Here is a 21,960-nt window from a genome sequence, read left to right on the forward strand (position 1 = left end):
TATGGTGACCGGTTTCAACCACTACTGTGGTCATCTTCAGACCAATGAGTAGGAACGTCCTTCTGCTGGCATCTTCAGACCAATGAGTAGGAACCTCCTTCTGCTGGTGATTCTCCAGCAGAAGGAGGTTCCTACTCATTGATCTGAAGATGACCACAGTAGTGGTCGAAACCGGTCACCATAATAAATAAATTGTGATCACGACTGTTTTTAATAGTAATAATATTTAAACGTTTGAAATATCTGATGCGTTAGTTAAAAACCAAAGTATAAGAAATCTGTTTATCGCTATCTGTACAATCGTACCAAAAATGTATTTTTTGGGGCAAGATGTACATTTTTTTGGATGGTAAGCCTCACACATATATCTAAAATGCAAATCCTTATTGCATTGTGGACAAAGTATCGCAGATGAAGACTGAAATGAAAGAAGGTATTATAAATGAAATGAAGTTCGATAAAAATGATAAACCTAAATAATGAATGTAACAACATGGATAAAAATATATGATGATATAATGGAAGAAATGAAATCAAAGTTAATAGACGAAAACAATTAAAATCAAATGAACAAAGATTCGAAATGGAGAGTGAATGATAGGAAGAAAAAAATGAGAGCAACTGAAAAAGCCAATTTGGTCATTAAAATTACGTGACAGAGAAACAGAAATTAAAAAAAAACACGTTTAACTGAATTAGCTGAACAAAATAAACAGTCATTTCGACAGAGATTTAAAAATAAAAATTTTCGGAACACCTGACAAGATACGAACCCACACCTTTTTCCAGGTGAAGCCAGTACCTTATCCGCTACAATGTGCAATAACATCTGGAATTTTCATTCTTTAAAAGTATAGGGCACAATGTGAAATTCCAAAGTCTTTCTTACATTACACGCGAATGAGGGCCACCAGGTTGAACAGTTGCTGGGTGTGGTATCTTGGACCTTAATCTACATCACCGTACCGATTATTTCCTTGTAAGTAAAAGTTCCAAATTAGGCTTGGCTCATTCTCATGAAGCTCACTTGTGAGTATTTTTCACGTTATTGGTCTACTGCTGCACGTGCCTATAATTTGTACTTTGAGAAAAGGTGAAACAGCATGTCTAGCTGTGTGAGTTGCGAACAAGCAGGCACTACCGTAATACCTGCCCCGACCAAGCATAAAGCATCGAATTCGTCTCCTACTACAGGCGTGATTCGATGTTTTCTTGGCAATCACAGGGTGGCAGGAGAGAATACAGCTGTAGTTAAATAAGAGCCGATCATTAACTCAAATAAATATGTATATTTTCGAACACTCAAAAACATATTATCAAAGAAGCTCAAGAGAAAAAGGCATGCAAAGAGGTAGGAAAAGTGCCTGGATACGGGAAACTTATTACTGGACCAACAGACAACACTGTAACTCAAGAAAGTAAGTAATCAGAGAACACAAAAAGAAGAAAGAAAACACTTAATTGATGGCGAGTGAGAGATATCATCTAATTATAGCTCTTGGAAGTGGAAAGTAATACTTTGCCTTAGCTGCTCCACGGACGCGTCCTTGGTCTGCTAGCGATCGTTAGTGTGAGTCGCCATTGTAATTCCTGACGATATGAATGACTCAGCTAGCGAGTAACAGGGTCATTAATTGTTTTTCCTGCTAACCGGAAATCATTTACCAATCCTTCTGGTGCTTGTAGCACTCAGTTTATCTCAACGTAGCTCCTAAATGGTAGAACTATGCTGTCTGAAAACTGACAGTACAATCTGCGGAAACACATCTTGATGGTAGAAGAAATCGGTTCCGAGTGAAGGGCTCTCGCTGTAGGGGTTATTTAACAATACAGCCTTCAAAGACAGCGGCCTCTGTGCAGAGGATTCTACTTTTCAGTCAACCTAACGGTGATCGTTTGCTCAGGTGTGGGCAGGTAGCTTGACGCTGATTTTTTCTGTCAGAATCGTTTCTTTGGAGCCTCTCTGGTGTATTCAGGCGCCTTTCAGACTTGTTGCAGCGGGTTACCTTGCAACGGAGAGCGCCGTCTTGGCGTAATTTACGAAGTTTTGAATTAGTGACATTTAGGACGAACAAAATCGTGTCCCGTACACTGCTCTACGCTAGTACGTCATTACTGTCTGTGTGGCATCTGTCGTTCGCTCTTGCAACATACATAAAACTGCTAATCGTAATATGTTCAGAATTAATTAATATTGTCGTTAGTCTCTAATTACCGAAATTCTGATAAGAGGCTGTAGTTCGTCAGTCCTGGAGACAGTGGCGTCACAACTTGTTTTTGGAGGACACATGTCATGTCTGTGTTTGAGACATTCAAGTGCCTTATTTGACGGTCATTTTTTGAATACATAGCTGCGACGACGGTGTGGAAAGCGTTTGAAAATGAGATGCCTACTTCGAGACTACTAATGACTGAATAAGCGGTTTTATGTATTATATACAAACAGCGGCTTGAAAAATTCTATGTTACATGATTCTCAGAATCCTATGAGAAGATATTCTGGTGAGTTCTGATACTGAATTCTGCTTTCCACACAGAAGTTTGAGCATGTAACACATGTAGGTCACACAGCTGTCCCCACTCTGTAAGAAGCCCCTGCACCGTGCTATCCACTTTTTTTTTTCTTTTGAGGAAAGTAAATTTTGCCATATTTAAATTGAATTAAATGTTGTGTGATTATGTGTGCACATTGTCGTGTGAAATGTTCCTGAAGTACTGGGAATGATATATTCCTAATACAATATTTGTGAATTTTAGATCTTTTGAAAAACGTATTCGACGTAGAAACATTTTATTGATCCACATTTTATGTATTACTCATTGACACAAGTTTTCAATCCGAGCTCTGTTCATCCATCTTCTTGGCCTTTGTTATCATTATCTTGCGCCACTGTTTTGTCGACAGAGGATATTTGCTTCACATAATCAATAAAACTCGTCTATCATTTTTCTACATACACCTTTTAGCTAAAATACAGGGCGAGTCAAAAGTCCTTGGACACCTTCGTAAGTTGTAAGATTAAAGGGAAAATTGAAATGTGATGGGAACATAGGTTTGAGGTGCGGCTGCAACTTTTGTAGTGAATGTCATTTATGGCCGCCATATTTAAATCCACCATTTTGGATTCAAGTCATTTTTTCTAAATGGGAAGGGGGGGGGGGTGTATGACACATCTATCTTGGTCTATCTTGTACAGTTTAGAGGTTATTAATGTTCTGAGTTGGTAAGTTACCTTTCTACCGACTGTTACAACACATGTTCTACGTGTTGTCCATCCCGTGCGATGCACAACTGTAGTCGCCGCAACCACATTAATAACTTCTAAACTGTACAAGATAGACAAAAACAAATTTCACCACTCAATTCCGGAGCTCAAGCGAGTGTTACTTGATGTGTCATACACCCCCTTTCCCAATAAAAAAAAAAAATGACTTCAACCCAAAATGGCGGATTTAAAGATGGCGGCCATGAATTACATTCACTACAAAAGTTGCGGCCCCATCTCAAACCTATGTTCCTATCATCATATTTCAATTTTAACTTTAATCTTCCAACTTATGGAGGTGTCCAAGGACTTTTGACTCGCCCTGTATTGTACAAACGTAATACTCACAAAGTCTGACAGCTATTGGTTTCCATTAAGATTATTAACAATCTAGCACACTTAATACTATTCTTGGGGCCTGTTTTATCCCATTTTCACTAATTATGAGGTCGGGCAGTACGCTGTAACAAAAGGTTTTAAATCATATTTCAATGCATTTCTACAAATATCTAATGTTTCAATACTTGAGCCACTCAGATACACCTGTATGCTCATTTTTGTCCCATTGACAGCAGCAGTGTTTAGGTTCATCTTACATAAGCACAACGTACTTAGTCTTCCCCAGGCGGCGTGTCGCTAATTTTAATGTGTGGCACAATCCAGTGGAATGTGTCACGAAATTTTCTTCTATCTAGAGATCTACGCTTTTCAAGTTTGTAGTACAAGACGCTTCACTATTTCATGTGAGCTGTAACAAATTGTAATTAATTTCGATGCAGCCAGCAGAAGTCAGCGTCTGTACTGACGGAAACTGTCAGTTCTTTTGCCTGTAATTAGAGCGATGGGCATAATTTTGAAAAATCTGTATCTTAGTCTTGCTCATTACTGGAAACATTAGTAAGAACACCCTTCTGAACTCTAATCTAATCTAATCTTCTCGCTTGATCACTTTCATTGTGTAAACGGCCTAAGTACGCAGTGCTCCATAAATTTTACTGGAATATTATTATGGAGAGTCTTAATATTCATAAACAGCGATTTTTGCAGGTACGCGAGTGGAATTCCCAAGGGACCACTGAAGCGAGTTGTTCTAGTCTTTTCAATAATATTCTTTAATTTTCTACCACCAGATTTCAAACATCATGGTCCATAGCGTCTGTTAGTGGTTAAACTTGTGAAATAAAGTTTTATTAGAGTAGACAGCCTGCACTTGGTTCTGAACTATCGGCATCGAAACGAGTTGATTGTATTGACACCATATTCAATGTCGGATTATTGTTTAACACAAGACTTAGTAACTTACAGTGGAGCCAACAATACGTTCCACATCTTGCTAATTTGTGATAGCGTCGGCCATGCTTTACTGATGTGTACCTAAATGGTTATTAGATATTGCCATCGGTGAGATAGCTTATAGTTAACAAATACTGTTACGCAGAGGAGGCAGTGTGCTGGTGCTCCGTTCTGTTGGCTAATGAAACTCAGGATGTAGAGGTTTCACTTTTCTTCTTGAATCGAAGGTCGCCTCGTTACTGAACACTGGAAGTGAGAGGAAACTGTTACCTTCTGTGTCCACGACAAGAATGGTCACTAAATTCTGTGTCTTGTAATTTATGACCATGATGAAGGGCTCGTATCAGCTGAATCCTGCACGCTTTAGATATCAAACATCGTCTCAAAACACGGCAGAATGATACATGTCCAATAGTTAACTCCCGACTGGCAGATTTAGTTCATTTCTGTGGGTTACATGCAAGACTGTTCAATGTGCTCTGCGTCAGGAAAGGGCACACGGGGCAAACCCTAGATTTTCCCTTATATAAATTACCAGTGCTCTGAAACTACCAGTGCCGTCTTCGGATGTTTTGAGCTGCAGGAGATACCGTGCCGTAAACTTCCCGAAAATATCATCACCGAGTTGCAGCTGAAATGCACAACTAAAAACTTAGAATGCAAATCGCCTTTTGTTTCTGTGACGTCAGCCCCGACTCGATGCTCTATGAGTAATACACTCCTGGAAATGGAAAAAGGAACACATTGACACCGGTGTGTCAGACCCACCATACTTGCTCCGGACACTGCGAGAGGGCTGTACAAGCAATGATCACACGCACGGCACAGCGGACACACCAGGAACCGCGGTGTTGGCCGTCGAATGGCGCTAGCTGCGCAGCATTTGTGCACCGCCGCCGTCAGTGTCAGCCAGTTTGCCGTGGCACACGGAGCTCCATCGCAGTCTTTAACACTGGTAGCATGCCGCGACAGCGTGGACGTGAACCGTATGTGCAGTTGACGGACTTTGAGCGAGGGCGTATAGTGGGCATGCGGGAGGCCGGGTGGACGTACCGCCGAATTGCTCAACACGTGGGGCGTGAGGTCTCCACAGTACATCGATGTTGTCGCCAGTGGTCGGCGGAAGGTGCACGTGCCCGTCGACCTGGGACCGGACCGCAGCGACGCACGGTTGCACGCCAAGACCGTAGGATCCTACGCAGTGCCGTTGGGGACCGCACCGCCACTTCCCAGCAAATTAGGGACACTGTTGCTCCTGGGGTATCAGCGAGGACCATTCGCAACCGTCTCCATGAAGCTGGGCTACGGTCCCGCACACCGTTAGGCCGTCTTCCGCTCACGCCCCAACATCGTGCAGCCCGCCTCCAGTGGTGTCGCGACAGGCGTGAATGGAGGGACGAATGGAGACGTGTCGTCTTCAGCGATGAGAGTCGCTTCTGCCTTGGTGCCAATGATGGTCGTATGCGTGTTTGGCGCCGTGCAGGTGAGCGCCACAATCAGGACTGCATACGACCGACGCACACAGGGCCAACACCCGGCATCATGGTGTGGGGAGCGATCTCCTACACTGGCCGTACACCACTGGTGATCGTCGAGGGGACACTGAATAGTGCACGGTACATCCAAACCGTCATCGAACCCATCGTTCTACCATTCCCAGACCGGCAAGGGAACTTGCTGTTCCAACAGGACAATGCACGTCCGCATGTATCCCGTGCCACCCAACGTGCTCTAGAAGGTGTAAGTCAACTACCCTGGCCAGCAAGATCTCCGGATCTGTCCCCCATTGAGCATGTTTGGGACTGGATGAAGCGTCGTCTCACGCGGTCTGCACGTCCAGCACGAACGCTGGTCCAACTGAGGCGCCAGGTGGAAATGGCATGGCAAGCCGTTCCACAGGACTACATCCAGCATCTCTACGATCGTCTCCATGGGAGAATAGCAGCCTGCATTGCTGCGAAAGGTGGATATACACTGTACTAGTGCCGACATTGTGCATGCTCTGTTGCCTGTGTCTATGTGCCTGTGGTTCTGTCAGTGTGATCATGTGATGTATCTGACCCCAGGAATGTGTCAATAAAGTTTCCCCTTCCTGGGACAATGAATTCACGGTGTTCTTATTTCAATTTCCAGGAGTGTAGTTTACACTGAAGGGCTGTACAATGATAGAACTGTGTGATGACAAAGAAATGAGAGTCGATGTGGAGGACATAGGACATCCAGTATTAGAGTTTAACAGAGCTTTAGAAGACTTGTGAACAAACGGTGCGGAAAACACAGGTAACATCTCTTCCGCATTTTTAAAATCATTGGCGAAAGTGACAAACAAAAGAGTATTAACGAAGCTACTTTCGTAATGGCACACGTAAGTGAAAACAGATAACACGGTCTGCTTCCTTAGCGATAACTTTATTTGGCCGAAACAATGGCGTCCAGAAATATTAAAAAACACAATAGAGGAGTCTTATTTCATAATTTTCAGAACCAAGTTTCAAGTTTCATACACACATTATCTAGGGAGACCAGACAGCCTCTAACTTCTTTTCCCATCATTGTTGTACAACGACCACGTTAAGTAAATAAGACGAACTACAACATTTATTTGGCAGTTCATAAAACACACAAGCAAGGTGTAAAATAAATAGTTTACTTTTCACATGAATATACACTTACATCTTTTGCTTCATCAAACAATATTAAAAATACAAAAACTGAGTTACCGTGTAAATCAAAAAAATGTAACGAATTTTTTCATCACACTTGACAGAAAATATCTCAGTTGAGACAGTCTCTCGCAGTCACATCGGTCTCCGTTTGTACGTTGCGATGCTGAGTCCTGAGTAGAAGACGGTATGCACTCATTTGCTCTACGAAGTGCGCCTGATAATGTTCGGTTATTGCGGTGTCTGGAGATTTTTTACGTAGCTGGTCAACATTAGTTCGTCATATTAATACTTGTATTTCCATAGAAGAATGTTTTTTTTTCGTTGTTGTTAAGAGAGAAGTTTATTTATCCTTTCGCATGGAACGCTCGCCATCTAACCCCCATCCATGGAATTAGAGATGAAAGCTGCTGAACATGTTTCAGCTATGGCTACTTACACATGGAATATTTTCTGTTAACTCGAGTAAATTAAAAAAAACCGTAGAATAGAATGGTACTGTCATTGGTGGCATTTTTAGGATTCTGTAGATCAGTCTGTAGACACGGAACCCTTATCGGATCACATTGTTGCCCGTGTGTCTGTCTATCTTGTCTGTCTGTCCTACAGTTAAAAACCCTTTTTCTCAGGAAAGGCTAGACGTATCAAATTGAAAGTCACATACTGAGATCACATACGCCCTCTGTTGGCGCAACACATTGTAGAATCTAGGTCAGTGTAATCAAAAGATGCGGCCATTTATGCTACATATTTTAACATTTACAGACTCTCATCAAAACCTGTAGAGTACTTCTCGTTGACTTAGAATCATGAAATTTGGCAAGAAGCAAAATTTCACTATACAAGTAAAGGAAAAAGAATAAGAAAATTATTCATTTGCAAATATATCACACAAAAAAAGATTTCTTTTGTCATTTGTTAACCGGCGTCAAACTTGAAATTAAATCAGTAGCTCTGCATTCAAGCTATTTGAGTTACAATGCTAAAAGTCAGAAGTAAAAAGCAGACTAGTCTGCGAACATTGGTTGCACATTAACGCTGAAACACCATATCCACGTGCAGTAATCGCTTCTGGATACCTGACGATTGTCGAAGTCGGAAACGCGTCGTATGGACAATAAAGCCATTCCTTGCCTTTTACCTTTGCAATCAAGTCAGCCTGACCGGAGGACAACCGACTATTGTAATAATGTCGCATTTATGTTACTGAAATTAAAGCATTCTCGAAAACACTGGAATATCTGGGACCGATGTCCTGCCTCTATCGAAGTGTATGAGAGGTAAACATTGTCGAGGTACTTCATTCCCGGAATGGTTGAACTGTCTATATACATAGTTAACTTTATGCGAAACCTGTAGGGCGCGAGTCCGACTCACACCTGACCATTTTTCTGGGATAAATGTGACTCCAAACAGCGTCGCACATTTAAGAAAATGGCACCACCCTTTTTCCATTGCTTATTATAAGCGTCGATTTTTACGCCGGCTCGCGTTCTGCAGAAAGGTGGTGGCTGAGGTAGTCAGAAGTGGCTGTTGAAGGTCGTGGGAGTAGACAAAAACCGACGCAGGTTACACATTATCGCAGGTGTAAGCGCTTGTTCCTTCCGAAGGCGCCCCACCTCGATACACAGCTACCTCCTCATTTGTCTCATACGTCAGAGCGACGGTATAAGAGGAGCTCACCGGAGACGGCATCTCACAGTCCAGCCACAAACTGGGCGGAGCGCACAGGTAGCCATGGCGAGACATCTGATCCTCTACTGTTGCCTCGTGGCCGCCGTTGCCGTTTCGGTGCGAGCCGCGCCGCAAGACAAGCTCGACAACTTGGACGTGGACGAGATCCTCAACAACGACCGCCTCCTGAAATCCTACATCCAGTGTATGCTCGACGAAGGTGAAGGAAGGTGCACTAACGAGGGCAAGGAGATAAAAAGTAAGTGGGGGAGCTAAACTTCTTTCTTTCTTGTGCATCTCTCGCTTCTTTCTTCTACTGATCACCATCGTCAAACCGCTTTTTACTTGTTCCTGGTAGCCACAGGTGGTCACTTAAATAATACGCCCTCGGAATATGGCGCAGCTCTCTAATATTCAAAATGGCCAAATCGAGCTGGAGGTCTATAAATAGAAATTCTATAGCGTTGCATGGGAGATCTTTTGGTATCGCTTCACGAGGCAGTTTCTTATTCCTTGCTAGGTGCTTGTTCGTAATTAGGGGCTATTGGTTCCACTACGTGCAACAACAGCCAAATCAGGAGACGCCAAGAAAATGTATTATTTTATCTTCGTCAAAATAAGCTTATGCTCATTCTTAGCAATTTAGTGTTTTGTCATGTTGGAAACTTTATGCCCTGCTCAGAAATATTCTTGCCAACTACAATGATTCTTTATACAGAGCTTACAATTCGCCTTTTGCTTTAAAATCAACAAACAATCATTGACAATCACAACATGTGTTATCTCTCTGTGCCATATTCAGATTTACACGATGCTAGGAAGTTCCCGCTACGTTTCTAGGTCTTGTAGAGAGGAGTGAATGTATAATATTTTGAATAGGGAAACATGTCCGGCAACGTCATTCAACGATGTAACAGAGCGTCGATGCTATAGGCGCCAGCGCCTGCAAATGTGTGTACACATATGGTGGTTCCGTCATGATGTTACAAACTTTCAGGGTGATGGAGAAAGTTAAAAGCACCAATTTGAGGTAAGGGACTCTGGTCCAGAGAAGACTGGGTCGAAAATTATAAGCGAATATCTTTTGGTGCATCTAATAGTGGAATACATGTACCGGTACTTTTCGTGAGAAGATAGTAGAATAGGCATTTTACAGAAGGGGTAGTATGGAGCAAAACAAGGAAAAAATGCCCACTAAACATGGACTCTAAAATGCATTCGTGAAGAGCTATGAACGCTTGTTTATCTTCGCTTCTGTGAAACACATCTCCTCTATGGAACTAATACTCATAGCTCTGAACTGATGCATTTTAGAGCCCATGTTTAACAGACATTTTTTCTTGTTTTGATCTTTAATACCACTTTTGCAAATTGACTACCCTACAATCTTAGCAACAACAGAATGGGTACCTGTGCACCACTGTCAGAGGTATCAGAATGGTTTTAACTTTTAACTTTCGACTCGTTCGTTTCCGCTAGAGACACCCTCACCGTAAATTAATATATTTATCCCTCCCTATCATCCTAGAAAGTATGTAACATCATCACGGAGTTACCTTGTATATACAGACATTTACAGTCGCCCGCTCTTGTAACTTTGACGCTATGCAGGGCCGTTCGATGACGTTTCCGGACATGGGGTGTTTAAGGGCCCAGGCGAGGCGTAAAGCTTTGTGTCGTGCGGTCATCAAGGATACACGAGAGGACCTTCGGCTCCGAAAGCCCACATCGATGATGTTTCGCTCAATGGTTCGCACGCTGATACTTGTTAATGGTCTACCATTGAAATCTGTAGCAATTTGCTCACTCACCTCTAATAGCTCTAGAACTCTGTAACAGGAATTTTCGGACACTCACTGTGTAGCTGCGTCAGCAACCAGTCATATCTGTATCGCTACTACACACTATAATACCACCTTCTATAGTATACGGCCCCTGAGAGAACGCGGAAGTGTCGCAACACGACGTGGCATGGACTCAACTAATATCTGAAGTAGCGCTAGAGTGAACTGATACCATGAATCCTGCTGGGCTGTCCATAAATCCGTAGCAGTACGAGGGGTTGGAGAACTCTTCTGAGCAGCACATCGCAAGGCATCCCAGATATGCTCAATAACGTTCATATATGGGGAGTTTGGTGGCCAACGCAAGTGTTTAAACTCAGAAGAGTGTTCCTGGAGCCACTCTGTGGCAATTCTGGACGTGTGGAGTGCCACATTGTCCCGCTGGAATTGCCCAAGTCCATCGGAATGAATGGATGAAGGTGATCAGACAGGATTCTTACGTACGTATCACCTGTCAGTCGTATTTAGACGTATCAGGGGCCTCATATTACTCCAACTCCTCACGGCCCACACCATTACTGAGCCTCCACCAGCTCTAACAGTCCAGTCCTGCAGTGCAGATTCCACGGATTTACGAGGTTATCTCCATATCCGTACATGTCCATCCGCTCGTTACAATTTGAAACGAGACTCGTCCGACCAGGCAACATGCTCCCAGTCATCAACAGTCCAACGTCGATGTTTAAGGGCCCAGGCGAGGCGTAAATCTTTGCGTCGTGCAGTCATCAAGGGTACACGAGTGGACCTTCGGCTCCGAAAGCCCACACTGATGATGTTTCGTTGAATGGTTCGCACACTGTCACTTGTTTGTGGTCCAGCATTGAAATCTGTAGCAATTTGCAGAAGGGTTGCACTTCTGTCACGTTGAACGGTTCTCTTCAGTCGTCGTTGGTCGGTTTCTCCCAGGATCTTGTTCCGGTCGCAGCGTTGTCGGAGATTTGATGTTTTACAGGATTCCTGATATTCACGGTACATTTGTGAAATCGTCGTACTGCAAAATACCCACTTCATTGCTACCTCGCAGAGGCAGTGTTCCGTCTCTGACTATTATGTTACGTTCAACCTCACTTAAATCTTCATAACCTGCCATTGTAGAAGCAGTAATCGATGTAACTTATTTTGGCGTTGTCGATCGCAGTGCTGTATTTGAATACGCATGCCTATACCAGTTTCTTTGGCGCTTCAGTGTATATTATGGTATGTAGTTCCGATATAGACATGACGACCTCCTAAGGCAACTACATAGATATGAAGATGATTCGGTGACATCAAAACTAGTCTTGCTGTGAAAATATGCAACTGACTGGAGTATAAACAATAAATAATAATTTTAATTATTATAATATGCTCAAATGAAAATATTCTCTGTGCAGGGGTTGTGGTGAACGAACGGCTTCGCTTCACACATTGGTGTAGAGCACGATATTTGCATGTAAACTGATGCTTCAATTTGGGAATCTATACATAAAGTGTCTAGTGATTTATATGTTTTCTTCGTACACCCATCTAATTCCTCTAGATGTGTGGGATAGTTTCCTGCCAAGAACTGTGAGACCTCTCGAATTTCCACCTTTTGTCAACCTCGTTTTAGCTATCTCTTTAACTCTTCGTACTATGAGCGCTCCTACGTAACTTTGAAGAGATTGATCTTCACTTCTTCTCTCTGCGGATTCAGTTTTCGTCACCATTTGAATAATCTCCTTCGATTCGCCGACTCGAGATGTTTGTGCTAAGGTGAACGTTTCGTTTCATATTAGTGTACAGATGTTTCCTCCGCTGTCGGCTATTTTTGTACAATCACATTTCGCGCAACAACCATTTCCCATTTCCCATGTAAGTAATTCCAACTTTGCCTGCTGTTCATTATCACGTATTTTCCCCCTATTTTTAAGTTCTAGTTGTTGATTTGTACATTTGTAGTACAATTTGTTTATTTACCTGCGCCTGTAACTTGCTTAATCGGACAGGGACGCTAATGGCAAAGTAGCGTGCCAAGTTCCAAACTTCAGTAGCAACAATTCAACGAACAGAATACGACAGCCTGCAGTGTATGCCTCCCCTAATGTTCTTCATACGCAAATGTGAACTACGCCATGGAACGTCGAATAACAAGAGTCGCTGCATACTTCCTTCCATTTGCCTGATTTGCAAATATAATTTTCCTGTTTATGGACTACAGAATGTGAGCAAAAATGAACCATCACAGCACGTTTCCTGGAGTGAATCTGAGCTTCAACGTCCTCCACCTCCTCTTCATCTTGGAGTCTTACTACCTGTCATATGACTACTACACCCTGATGCAGTGTAACGGAAGGTCTACCTCATTTAAGGAGTAACTGAGATAGCTAGCTAAAGCTTGTATGTGCTGGGATGATTGAATCGGTAGGAGTACAAGCTTAGGTGTGGCTTCACTCAGCACACAATTCTAGCGACTCACAATGCGAAGAACGCTTATACAGCGTCATTCGCAATGTTAGTTTTATACTATTTTCTACAGTCACGCAAGGCTCAGTAGACTTACCACGGTGTTTTCTCATGGTGATAGGAACCGTCTTTTACGTCACCTTATATTAGTTAGTAATTCTATTATTTCCTCCACTACTGCTGTTAGCAGCCGACTGGGTGAATACATAACGCGTTGGTCCACCTCTCGCCCTTATGCAAGGAATACTCGGCTTGGCATCAATTGATACACTTGTTGGATGTACTCCTGAGGGATATCGTGCCAAATTCCGTCCAATTGGTGCGTTACATCGTCAAAATCTCGAGCTCGATGGCCCGATCCAACAATACGCTCTGAGTTGGGGAGGCATCTGGCAAACTTGCAAAGATAGCGTTTGGATAGAACGAAGTAGCAGTAGAAACTCTCGCCATGTACGGAAGGCCGTTATCTTGCTGAAATGTAAACTCAGTATTGCTTGCCATGAAAGGCAATAAAACGGGACGTAAGATATCGTCCACGTACCGCTGCGTTGTAAGGGCGTCTCGGATGAAATCCAAAGGGGTCCTGCTATGAAATAAAGCAACACACCAGAACATCACTCCTGGCTGCCGAACCTTATGTGCGGATGACACGTTGGTCTGCCACTGCTGTCTTGGGCGTCCCCAGACACGTCTTCGTCCGTCGTTGGGACTCATTTCAATGAGCGACTCATCACTGAAGGCAGATCTACTGCATTCAATGATTACCAACGCCTCGGTGACCCGGAAGACGTGTATGGAGACGTCCCGGGCAGCAGAGGGGCAACAACTTGAGTCACCCCTCGACATGGACTGACACCGGGCAGTGATGGTCTATGGTGCCACTTCATTTCATAGCAGCATCCATTTATCTGTCTCCCTCTACACCCATAGAGCACAGCGTTACGTCGCCGATGTCCTGCGTGCCGTTTTCTTGCCCAACATGGCAAGCCACTTTGAGCTAATATTTTAGCAAGATAATGTCCTCCCAGCTTTGGTCAGCAAGGTCGCCGCATCTCTCCCCGTTGAGAAAGTTTGGAACATAGAAACTGGGTCCTCTAACTATCTCGGGATTCTGATGATGGAATGCTACAATTCGACAGAATTTGGCAGGACATCCTTGAGGAGGACATCTAACGGCTCCGTCAATAACTGCCTGCTTAAGAGGCAGAGTTGGAGCAACGTATTGTTGACTTGCTCAATTTGTGAAGCTCTTTCACTTGAATAAATAATCCAATTCTTCTGAAATTGTAGTCGTTTGTTTGTATGGCTGGTATGTACATCGCACATACCAATTTGCGTCCCGTTCCGATAATTCGGCTGTGGTGCGGTTTTTTTCCCCTTTAGAGTGCCTATTTTCGACTTCTGATCTGGATACACCATCTAAGCAGGCGATAAAAACGTCCCCTCTTGAGTCAGATAGTGCAATATGACAATATATCGTCTCCATGATACAATAATCTTAGACGCAGTGATGTATCTGAATCATAATTTATGGAAAACAAATGGCAACCACTCAGTCTGAGAGGCCGTTCAGAAGGTAGGCTTCCTAAGGAAGTGGTTATCGTGCATTATTCATATTAGTTTGTCGAACTCTGCAATGTCATTGAAAAGAAAAGTATCGGCCTCATCATCGCCAATGCAGACGCCCAAAGGTGGACGTACTCTTGTCACTTTTTTCTCTGTTCGCCTATTTGTTAATTTTTCAATGAAGATCCTTCTTCCCTTTCTCGTCCATATTATGCAACTACAGGCAGCAACATCCGGCAACAAATTTCATCTACAGGAGATGATTCTACTTTACGCTAATTTCGTGCGCATATCTGAACACCCCCAGCCATTCTTATGCTAATTTCCGTCCCATTTTTCTAGTGCAATATTTTGTCCCTCTGATTTACGGGGTTTCTGGATGAAATATCTTCCTTTCTTCTGCTGTTTCCACACTGCTATTTTTGCTTCAAAAGGACGCTTTATAACAAATAATTTACGAGCTGTGTGGACTGCGTATGCAATATTGTTATATTTGCATCTCCCTGTGTTCTGTTGCCTCATAAAGCAACGTCTTATATTAATGATATTTATCGGTTTCTTGGATTGGTTTCACTATTGTCTGCTAAATACTGTAATCCATGCATACAATACTCCACAGATTCAAAATGTCTGACGCTGTTCCAGCTATTTTGTAGCAATGTGTTCGCCCGTTTTTTCAGTGTTGACGGTCCATTACTTTTACTAACTATATTTCCTGAATAGTAAATTTTTTATTTTCAAGTCATGTAACGGCTGTAGAACTGCAAGACAGAAAGCTGTCCTACACGTTTCCAAGACCTTGAAAATTTTCTAGGTACTAGACAATACGAGAAAGTATCGAATTCCCAAGTAAAGCCGTTGAGTGATCTTTTCTTCCGAATCCACTTTAAATGTTGTTTTTTAACATACTGCAACATAAACGAAGTGAATGAGTAAGACTTTAATTAGTTTAAATATGGAAGTAATGAATGAGAGCAGGCTAAGGGATAGTGAAAATCCAGACTTAAGCAGTTGTTTCCTGGACTTCTCCTTGCACTGAAATATTTTGGCAATCATGTAACTGCCACAATGTGTTTCACAATTATTTACCCTCCTGTATAGAGGCGCTGGTCTTAAACAGCTACTTTTTCAGTAATATTTAATGTAAGAATTTTATGTTCGCGGATCGGATTATAAAACCCAGAAGTTCATAAGCAAAAAATCAAACATATAAAACAGAAATTATAGGGATCATAAGTTTAGCATCTTGACGTCAAAGAAGCTGTCGTTTTGCTGCCTCTGGTTGAAAAGGACGATTAGTGTATAGCGCTTCATTAAGGGAGAGGTCATCAGAACAGGGGGTAAGATCGAGAATATAAAAAATAGGAAGTAAATGTGCTCATGAACTTTACAAAGAAAAATTGTAGCATTTGTTTCATGCGAATTCTAAAATTCATGGAATACCTTAATCTGGGCGAGCGGTCCTTCGTTATAGCCCTCTCCTTCCGAATGCCAGCGCTAAGTCTCAAACATTCGCCATGTTGATTTGTTTCGTCGAAAAGAGAGCCACTCTTCGCAAGTTTGGAGACATGAGCAGCTAGACATCAGTACGTGTGGCGCAACTCATCTACTTTTCACTTTCACACAAATTAAATTTAAATTGTCGGATAGTGGTTTTCCCACAATCAATTAAAAACCGGCCATCGTCCCCTGCCCGCTTCCACCAGCCCTGTTATTTTTCTGGTTTTTCAATATTCTTACATTGCCGTTCTTTTGTAGAAATCCATCAAGTAGGTCACGAATAGTGAAGTGCACGAGTCCTGAAAGTGAAGTGGTCTTGAAAAATGTTCCGTAAATAGCATTTAGGGTCAGGAAGTGATAATTTATACATAACATTTATCTACACACCATAGTGTGAGAGATAACAAAAAAATATAACACAAAAAACCGGACGTACTGAATAGGTTTCAAACAGTCCAAAGTAATTCTCCTTTCACCGACATCATGTGCCACATCAGATACACAAACGTCCCGAGAGCATAAGCTGCCAATGTCAGTGCATGGTTATGATTGTAAAATTTGAGTTCGATTTCTAGCAAAACTTAATTATATTACTACATTATCAGTAATGACGATTAAATATTACCAAGTCCACCTCCACAGATGAGTGGTCAGCGCGGAAGGGTCGCGGGCTCGATTCCCGGGCAGATCGAAGATTTTCTCCGCTCGGGGCCTGGGTGTTAGGTCGTCTTCATCATCATTTCATCCTCATGGATACTCAAGTCACCGAAGTGGCGTTGGCTAAAACTACTTGTACCATGCGACCGGTGTACCTGACTGGAGGCCCTCACCATACTCACATTTCCTCAATTCCAATTCTACCAAAACTCTTCCTGTTATCTGTTATCTTCCTCTTTGTTATTAATGTAAAATCCGTTGAAGTCTTCCGTTTTCTTACTGTGGGGCAGTCTTCAGAATTTCGCTTTCTGACATACTAATAAGCGCATTGAGTGCTAGTTAAGTACGATGGTAGCAGACACGAGCACAGATCACAAGGCAGTCGTTAGCGATCGAACGGCAACAGCATGAACGACTTACAGACAGAAGATCGACTGTTTTATGTGCACGATGAAACAAGAAAAAAGAAATCATTCCGAAATTCAAAATCGCATGGACACTATGAATTCAGTAACAGAATGACGAAGTTTTATCAATGTATCAAGCACAAGAACACTATTGGAAACTAATGTTTCTACGACGTTCAAAAAGTCAAAATAAATAATTAAAATAATCGAATATAGGAGGCAAGGCAGCATGGGTTGTAAATTTTTTAAACTGGTTATTGTAGATCGATTTCAGCTACCGTGTAACTATGTTCTTTGCAATTATATCAAGGTCATCATGAATTATTGTAAATAAAATGGCACATGGTATCACATTGGCGTTACATACACCAAAATCATGGCGGTGATTCATCGTAACTAAAATCGCCCATGGTATGACACTGATGATTCAGATAACTGCACTGAAAATAGCTACGCTGTAGGAGAAACCGGTTTGCAATGAATAGGTTAAGAATTTGCCACTGATGCTGCAATTCCTTCTATCTTGGATCTCATTAGTACGGCAATGTAGCATGCTGTTCGTAATCGAACCAAATATGAATTAAAATAATCATAATGATGCGTTCCAACACCGACTTTTTGTAACACACTATTAATAGCAGCGTTCATTTTAGTTAGATCACTTCGATACACTTGAGCATATTACACCTCCGTCTGTGCTGTTAATGATTTATAAACACTTTTACGTGATAAATCAGATCTTATGTTGCTACAAACAACATTTTATTAAAATAAACAAAAGGAAATCTCTTCGATATCAGAACAACAGTTAAGATCTTTCTGTCCTCTCGTTAACACTCCAAAGACAGTGTAAGAGACGTGTTGCGTCCACCAGCCCTCGATGGAAGATCTCAGACCAGTTACGTTACGATCACTAAGGTCCTGTGCGCGAAATAGTTAGGGTTATATCATATCGGCTGTTCATTCAACACCACATATGTTAACGGATTAAAGGCCCATCGACAAAATTATGGATATATTAAATATCTCAATGAATCTGACAAAAATATTTTCGCGACTAGATTGTGATGAAGTCATCACTTTTGGTCTGCGTTGCAAAGACTGGAATACCAGAAAGGATAGTAACTGAAATGTTACTTATTGCGCTTATTGGTATATCCCGAAAGAAATGTAATTAAAATTGTATGAGATTAGTAGGACACACATTGTGAAATTTAGTACACATCTGCCCCTTTGGCAACAAGAATGGCTCTCACACAGATGTGCATAAATCCGAAGTGAGCTTATGTCAGTTACGGGTCCGTCATTCCACTGTGCTTCAACTCTGTGTTATTCGTGATTTGAGTGGCGCGTGAATGGTTTCATCCTAGTGTCTCAGCAGCCCTTAGCCACATGAACACAACGGGTGACATATTTAGACAAAGTGCTTACTACGGCAACAGGCCTGCACAGATAACAAGCGGATTTGCGTTATAGTACTGAAAGATAAATTCATGTAGACGTCAAAGAAAGGACACACCCCCACCCTAGACGCTCTAGAAATCTAAGAGCTGCCATTCAGATTACCGGTTATGCAAACCAGAGGGATGTGTTGCTTACCAAATGGATTCCTTGCCGTCGCGACAACAGCGGTAAGAAACAGAAGACCTTCGCCCTTACTGTCACTTCCATAAACACCCAGTGGGCAAGGAAATGGAACTCAACACATTTACTGTGAGTGTTGCCTTATTTGTCAGTCCGGAATGCGCATATCACCTGTCGAAGTGTGAACAGCAGTTGTACTGCACGGATAATCTGCTCGCTGGGTGATCAGCGCTGTGCAGTTGACGTACATGGAGTACCTGAAATTGACTGCCTACGTAATGGATGCTATATGGCGTCCGCAAATTTCTAGGGCTGAGCTTACCTCGGCATAAGACAGAACAAGAGACAAGATTCCTGTTCGCTCGCTAGCCACGAACAGAAAATCGACTCAAGTATTCCCCTATAAGGCAGCAATTTAATGTGTGTCAGACTCCACAGAGAGCTAAAGAATCGTCACTCTAGTAAACAGAATCATAAAATGACTTAATGTGCACCTTGAGGCGAAATCAACAGCTCTCAGATTGTAGCGGCCAACTTGCTAGCGAAATCTCTAGCGCAACCTCGGGAGGAAACTGCCTTCGATCAAACCCCCCAGGGTTGTGCTCTTGATCGATAAGTCCTTGTTCGTGTCATACTCTGCTCCCTCCTGGTCATGCAGTGTCTGTGTTTGCACTCGGTCGAAGACTCTCAGCGGCAAATACAAAAAAATTAACTTCTATCTACTTGGGTCATGAATCTGCAGCCAATCACCCGAAACTCGTAGCCCTTTCAGAGGATTTTCTGGAAGGTCCCACTTCTCCTACATCCTTAACACTCCATCAACCTAAAACACGAGTGTGGTCTTAAGCAGGAAGAATGCCCCAGAGTTTCCCTCGATAAGATTCCTCAGAGGTCAGCACGCGACCATCATATGTGACCCCTCAGATTCCTATGTGCTAAAAGCACATTATATCGCCTTCTTCCGTCCCCGACATTCTTTCTCCAGGTGAGATTTTCTGTAATACTTTTTGTTTCATCAGAGAGCAACCTCTGACCCGCTCTGTCCACGCTACAGGATTCTACCGCTTTCAGCATCGTAAACCAGTGCTTCCTTGCTCTGCTCTATCTCAAGAGCAGTAAATGGCCATCCCTGCAGAACATGCCAAGTTTCTTCCCAGCCCCTCTTTGGGCGATAGTGGCTTCTGAAGAACGCATATCCCACTTCGACTTTTCTGTCAGTCCTAAGAACTAATTATCTCCCAGACATGCACTGGTCAGAAATAGTTAGTACGTGGTGCTAGACGGTATCGGCCAATGAACTGGTTAATAATCCGCTTGCGCACTGATAACTCTAATGTAAATATAATTATACAAGTGTATTGAATGTAATATAATTATAAATCTACAGGAATATTAAATGTATAGTGACAAAATCTTGCTCCTGTCACACTCATTGTGACGTTTGCAATGGGACTATTTTACGTGATTTTCTTTGACATTGTTGCAGGTAGGCTGCCAAAATTTGTGGCGACGGGATGCGGCGACTGCAAGCCTAGCCAGCTGGACAAGGCTGTCAAGGCCCTGAAGCACATCACAGAGAAGCACCCTCAGGAGTGGGTCAAACTGAAGGCCAAGTTCGACCCCACGGGCGAGTACGCTAAGAAGCATGCAGAGACATGGAAGCAGCGTGGCGTCAACTTCTGATCGCTACACCAGTCAGGCTCCACTCTGAGCTGCCACCATTCTCGTACGCAACTCAGCAGAAAATTCTATCTCTTTCCAGAAAGTTTGTGTTAATGGAAATTCCTGTGACAAGTTCGTCTAATTTGTTCACTCAGTCCAATTTCTTAACTTATACTTGTTCACATTGTTACAACAATTAATATCTAAAATAAATCTTCGTTGCCAAATTTGTCTTTCGTATTTTGGCGTGTTGATCGACAATTTACTGCGTCAAAATGTATGATGTCAAAAACCTTTTGGTTCAAATTAAAACAGGTGATGGTGGATCCAAAACCGATTAGATTAAGGATGATAAGCAACGGTCGGAAATGCATATTTATTGTGTTCTGTACATACACAGCGTACACCGCATAACAACACCGTACTTCACAGTAACTGTTCAAAGCGACGACCGCTAATATCAATGCATATATTGCAATTGCGCCTGCAATTCTGCCACATTCACCAAATATTCCATGTGTCTGCCGGCCGGAGTGGCCGTGCGGTTCTCGGCGCTACAGTCTGCAGCCGAGCGACCGCTCCGGTCGCAGGTTCGAATCCTGCCTCGGGCATGGATGCGTGTGATGTCCTTAGGTTAGTTAGATTTAATTAGTTCTAAGTTCTAGGCGACTGATGACCAAAGAAGTTGAGTCGCATAGTGCTCAGAGCCATTTGAACCATTTTTGAACCCACGTGTCTGTTGTATACTGGAAGAGGCAACAAGTGATGCACCGCGTGCACCCCTGACCAAGAGACATACTGAACACAAGTTAGCTCATAGCACGTTTCATGTGATTACCACATGCATCGCTCCGGCGCATTAACCTGTGCCGCATGCACACCATTAGCGCCAGTGTCAGTTGTCCACTGCATCAGACGCCTTGTGACGCGTCCATAGTGACGTGTGTCACTATGTACAATGCATGACTCTTCTTTTGGTTCAAGCTGCCTCTCTCCTGGTACAACAGATACTAGGGATCTTTGACAGAGCGCGGCAGAACTTCACACGAGACGGGCTTTCATCAGTTTGAACAGTTCAAATGGTTCAAATGGCTCTGAGCACTATGGGACTTAACTTCTAAGGTCATCAGTCCCCTAGAACTTAGAACTACTTAAACCTAACTAACCTTAGGACATCACACACATCCATGCCCGAGGCAGGATTCGAACCTGCGACCGCAGCGGCCGCGCGGTTCCAGACTGTAGCGCCTTTAACCGCTTGGCCACCAAGGCCGGCGTTTGAACAGTTACTATGAGCTTAACGCTATAGATTGTGTATGTCCATAAAACAGTAATATGCGTTTCTGACCACTGGTTCCTTGTCTCAGTACAGTCGGTTGCGGATCCACTCTCATCTGTTTCAATTTGACCCAAAAGGAGT

The 21,960-nt window shown here is 42.8% G+C and overlaps 1 protein-coding gene across 1 annotated transcript; it reads left to right on the forward strand.

Annotated features, from left to right (window-relative positions):
* Positions 1–8,905: 8,905 nt before the first annotated feature.
* LOC126191531 (ejaculatory bulb-specific protein 3-like) lies at positions 8,906–20,767 on the forward strand. The gene is made up of 2 exons (XM_049932434.1): positions 8,906–9,155; positions 20,365–20,767. The coding sequence occupies exons 1-2, from the start codon at positions 8,960–8,962 to the stop codon at positions 20,559–20,561; spliced, it is 393 nt and encodes a 130-aa protein (XP_049788391.1). The 5' UTR covers positions 8,906–8,959; the 3' UTR covers positions 20,562–20,767.
* Positions 20,768–21,960: the final 1,193 nt, after the last annotated feature.

Source organism: Schistocerca cancellata, chromosome 6, assembly GCF_023864275.1.
Source record: "Schistocerca cancellata isolate TAMUIC-IGC-003103 chromosome 6, iqSchCanc2.1, whole genome shotgun sequence".
NCBI classification, from domain to species: domain Eukaryota; kingdom Metazoa; phylum Arthropoda; class Insecta; order Orthoptera; family Acrididae; genus Schistocerca; species Schistocerca cancellata.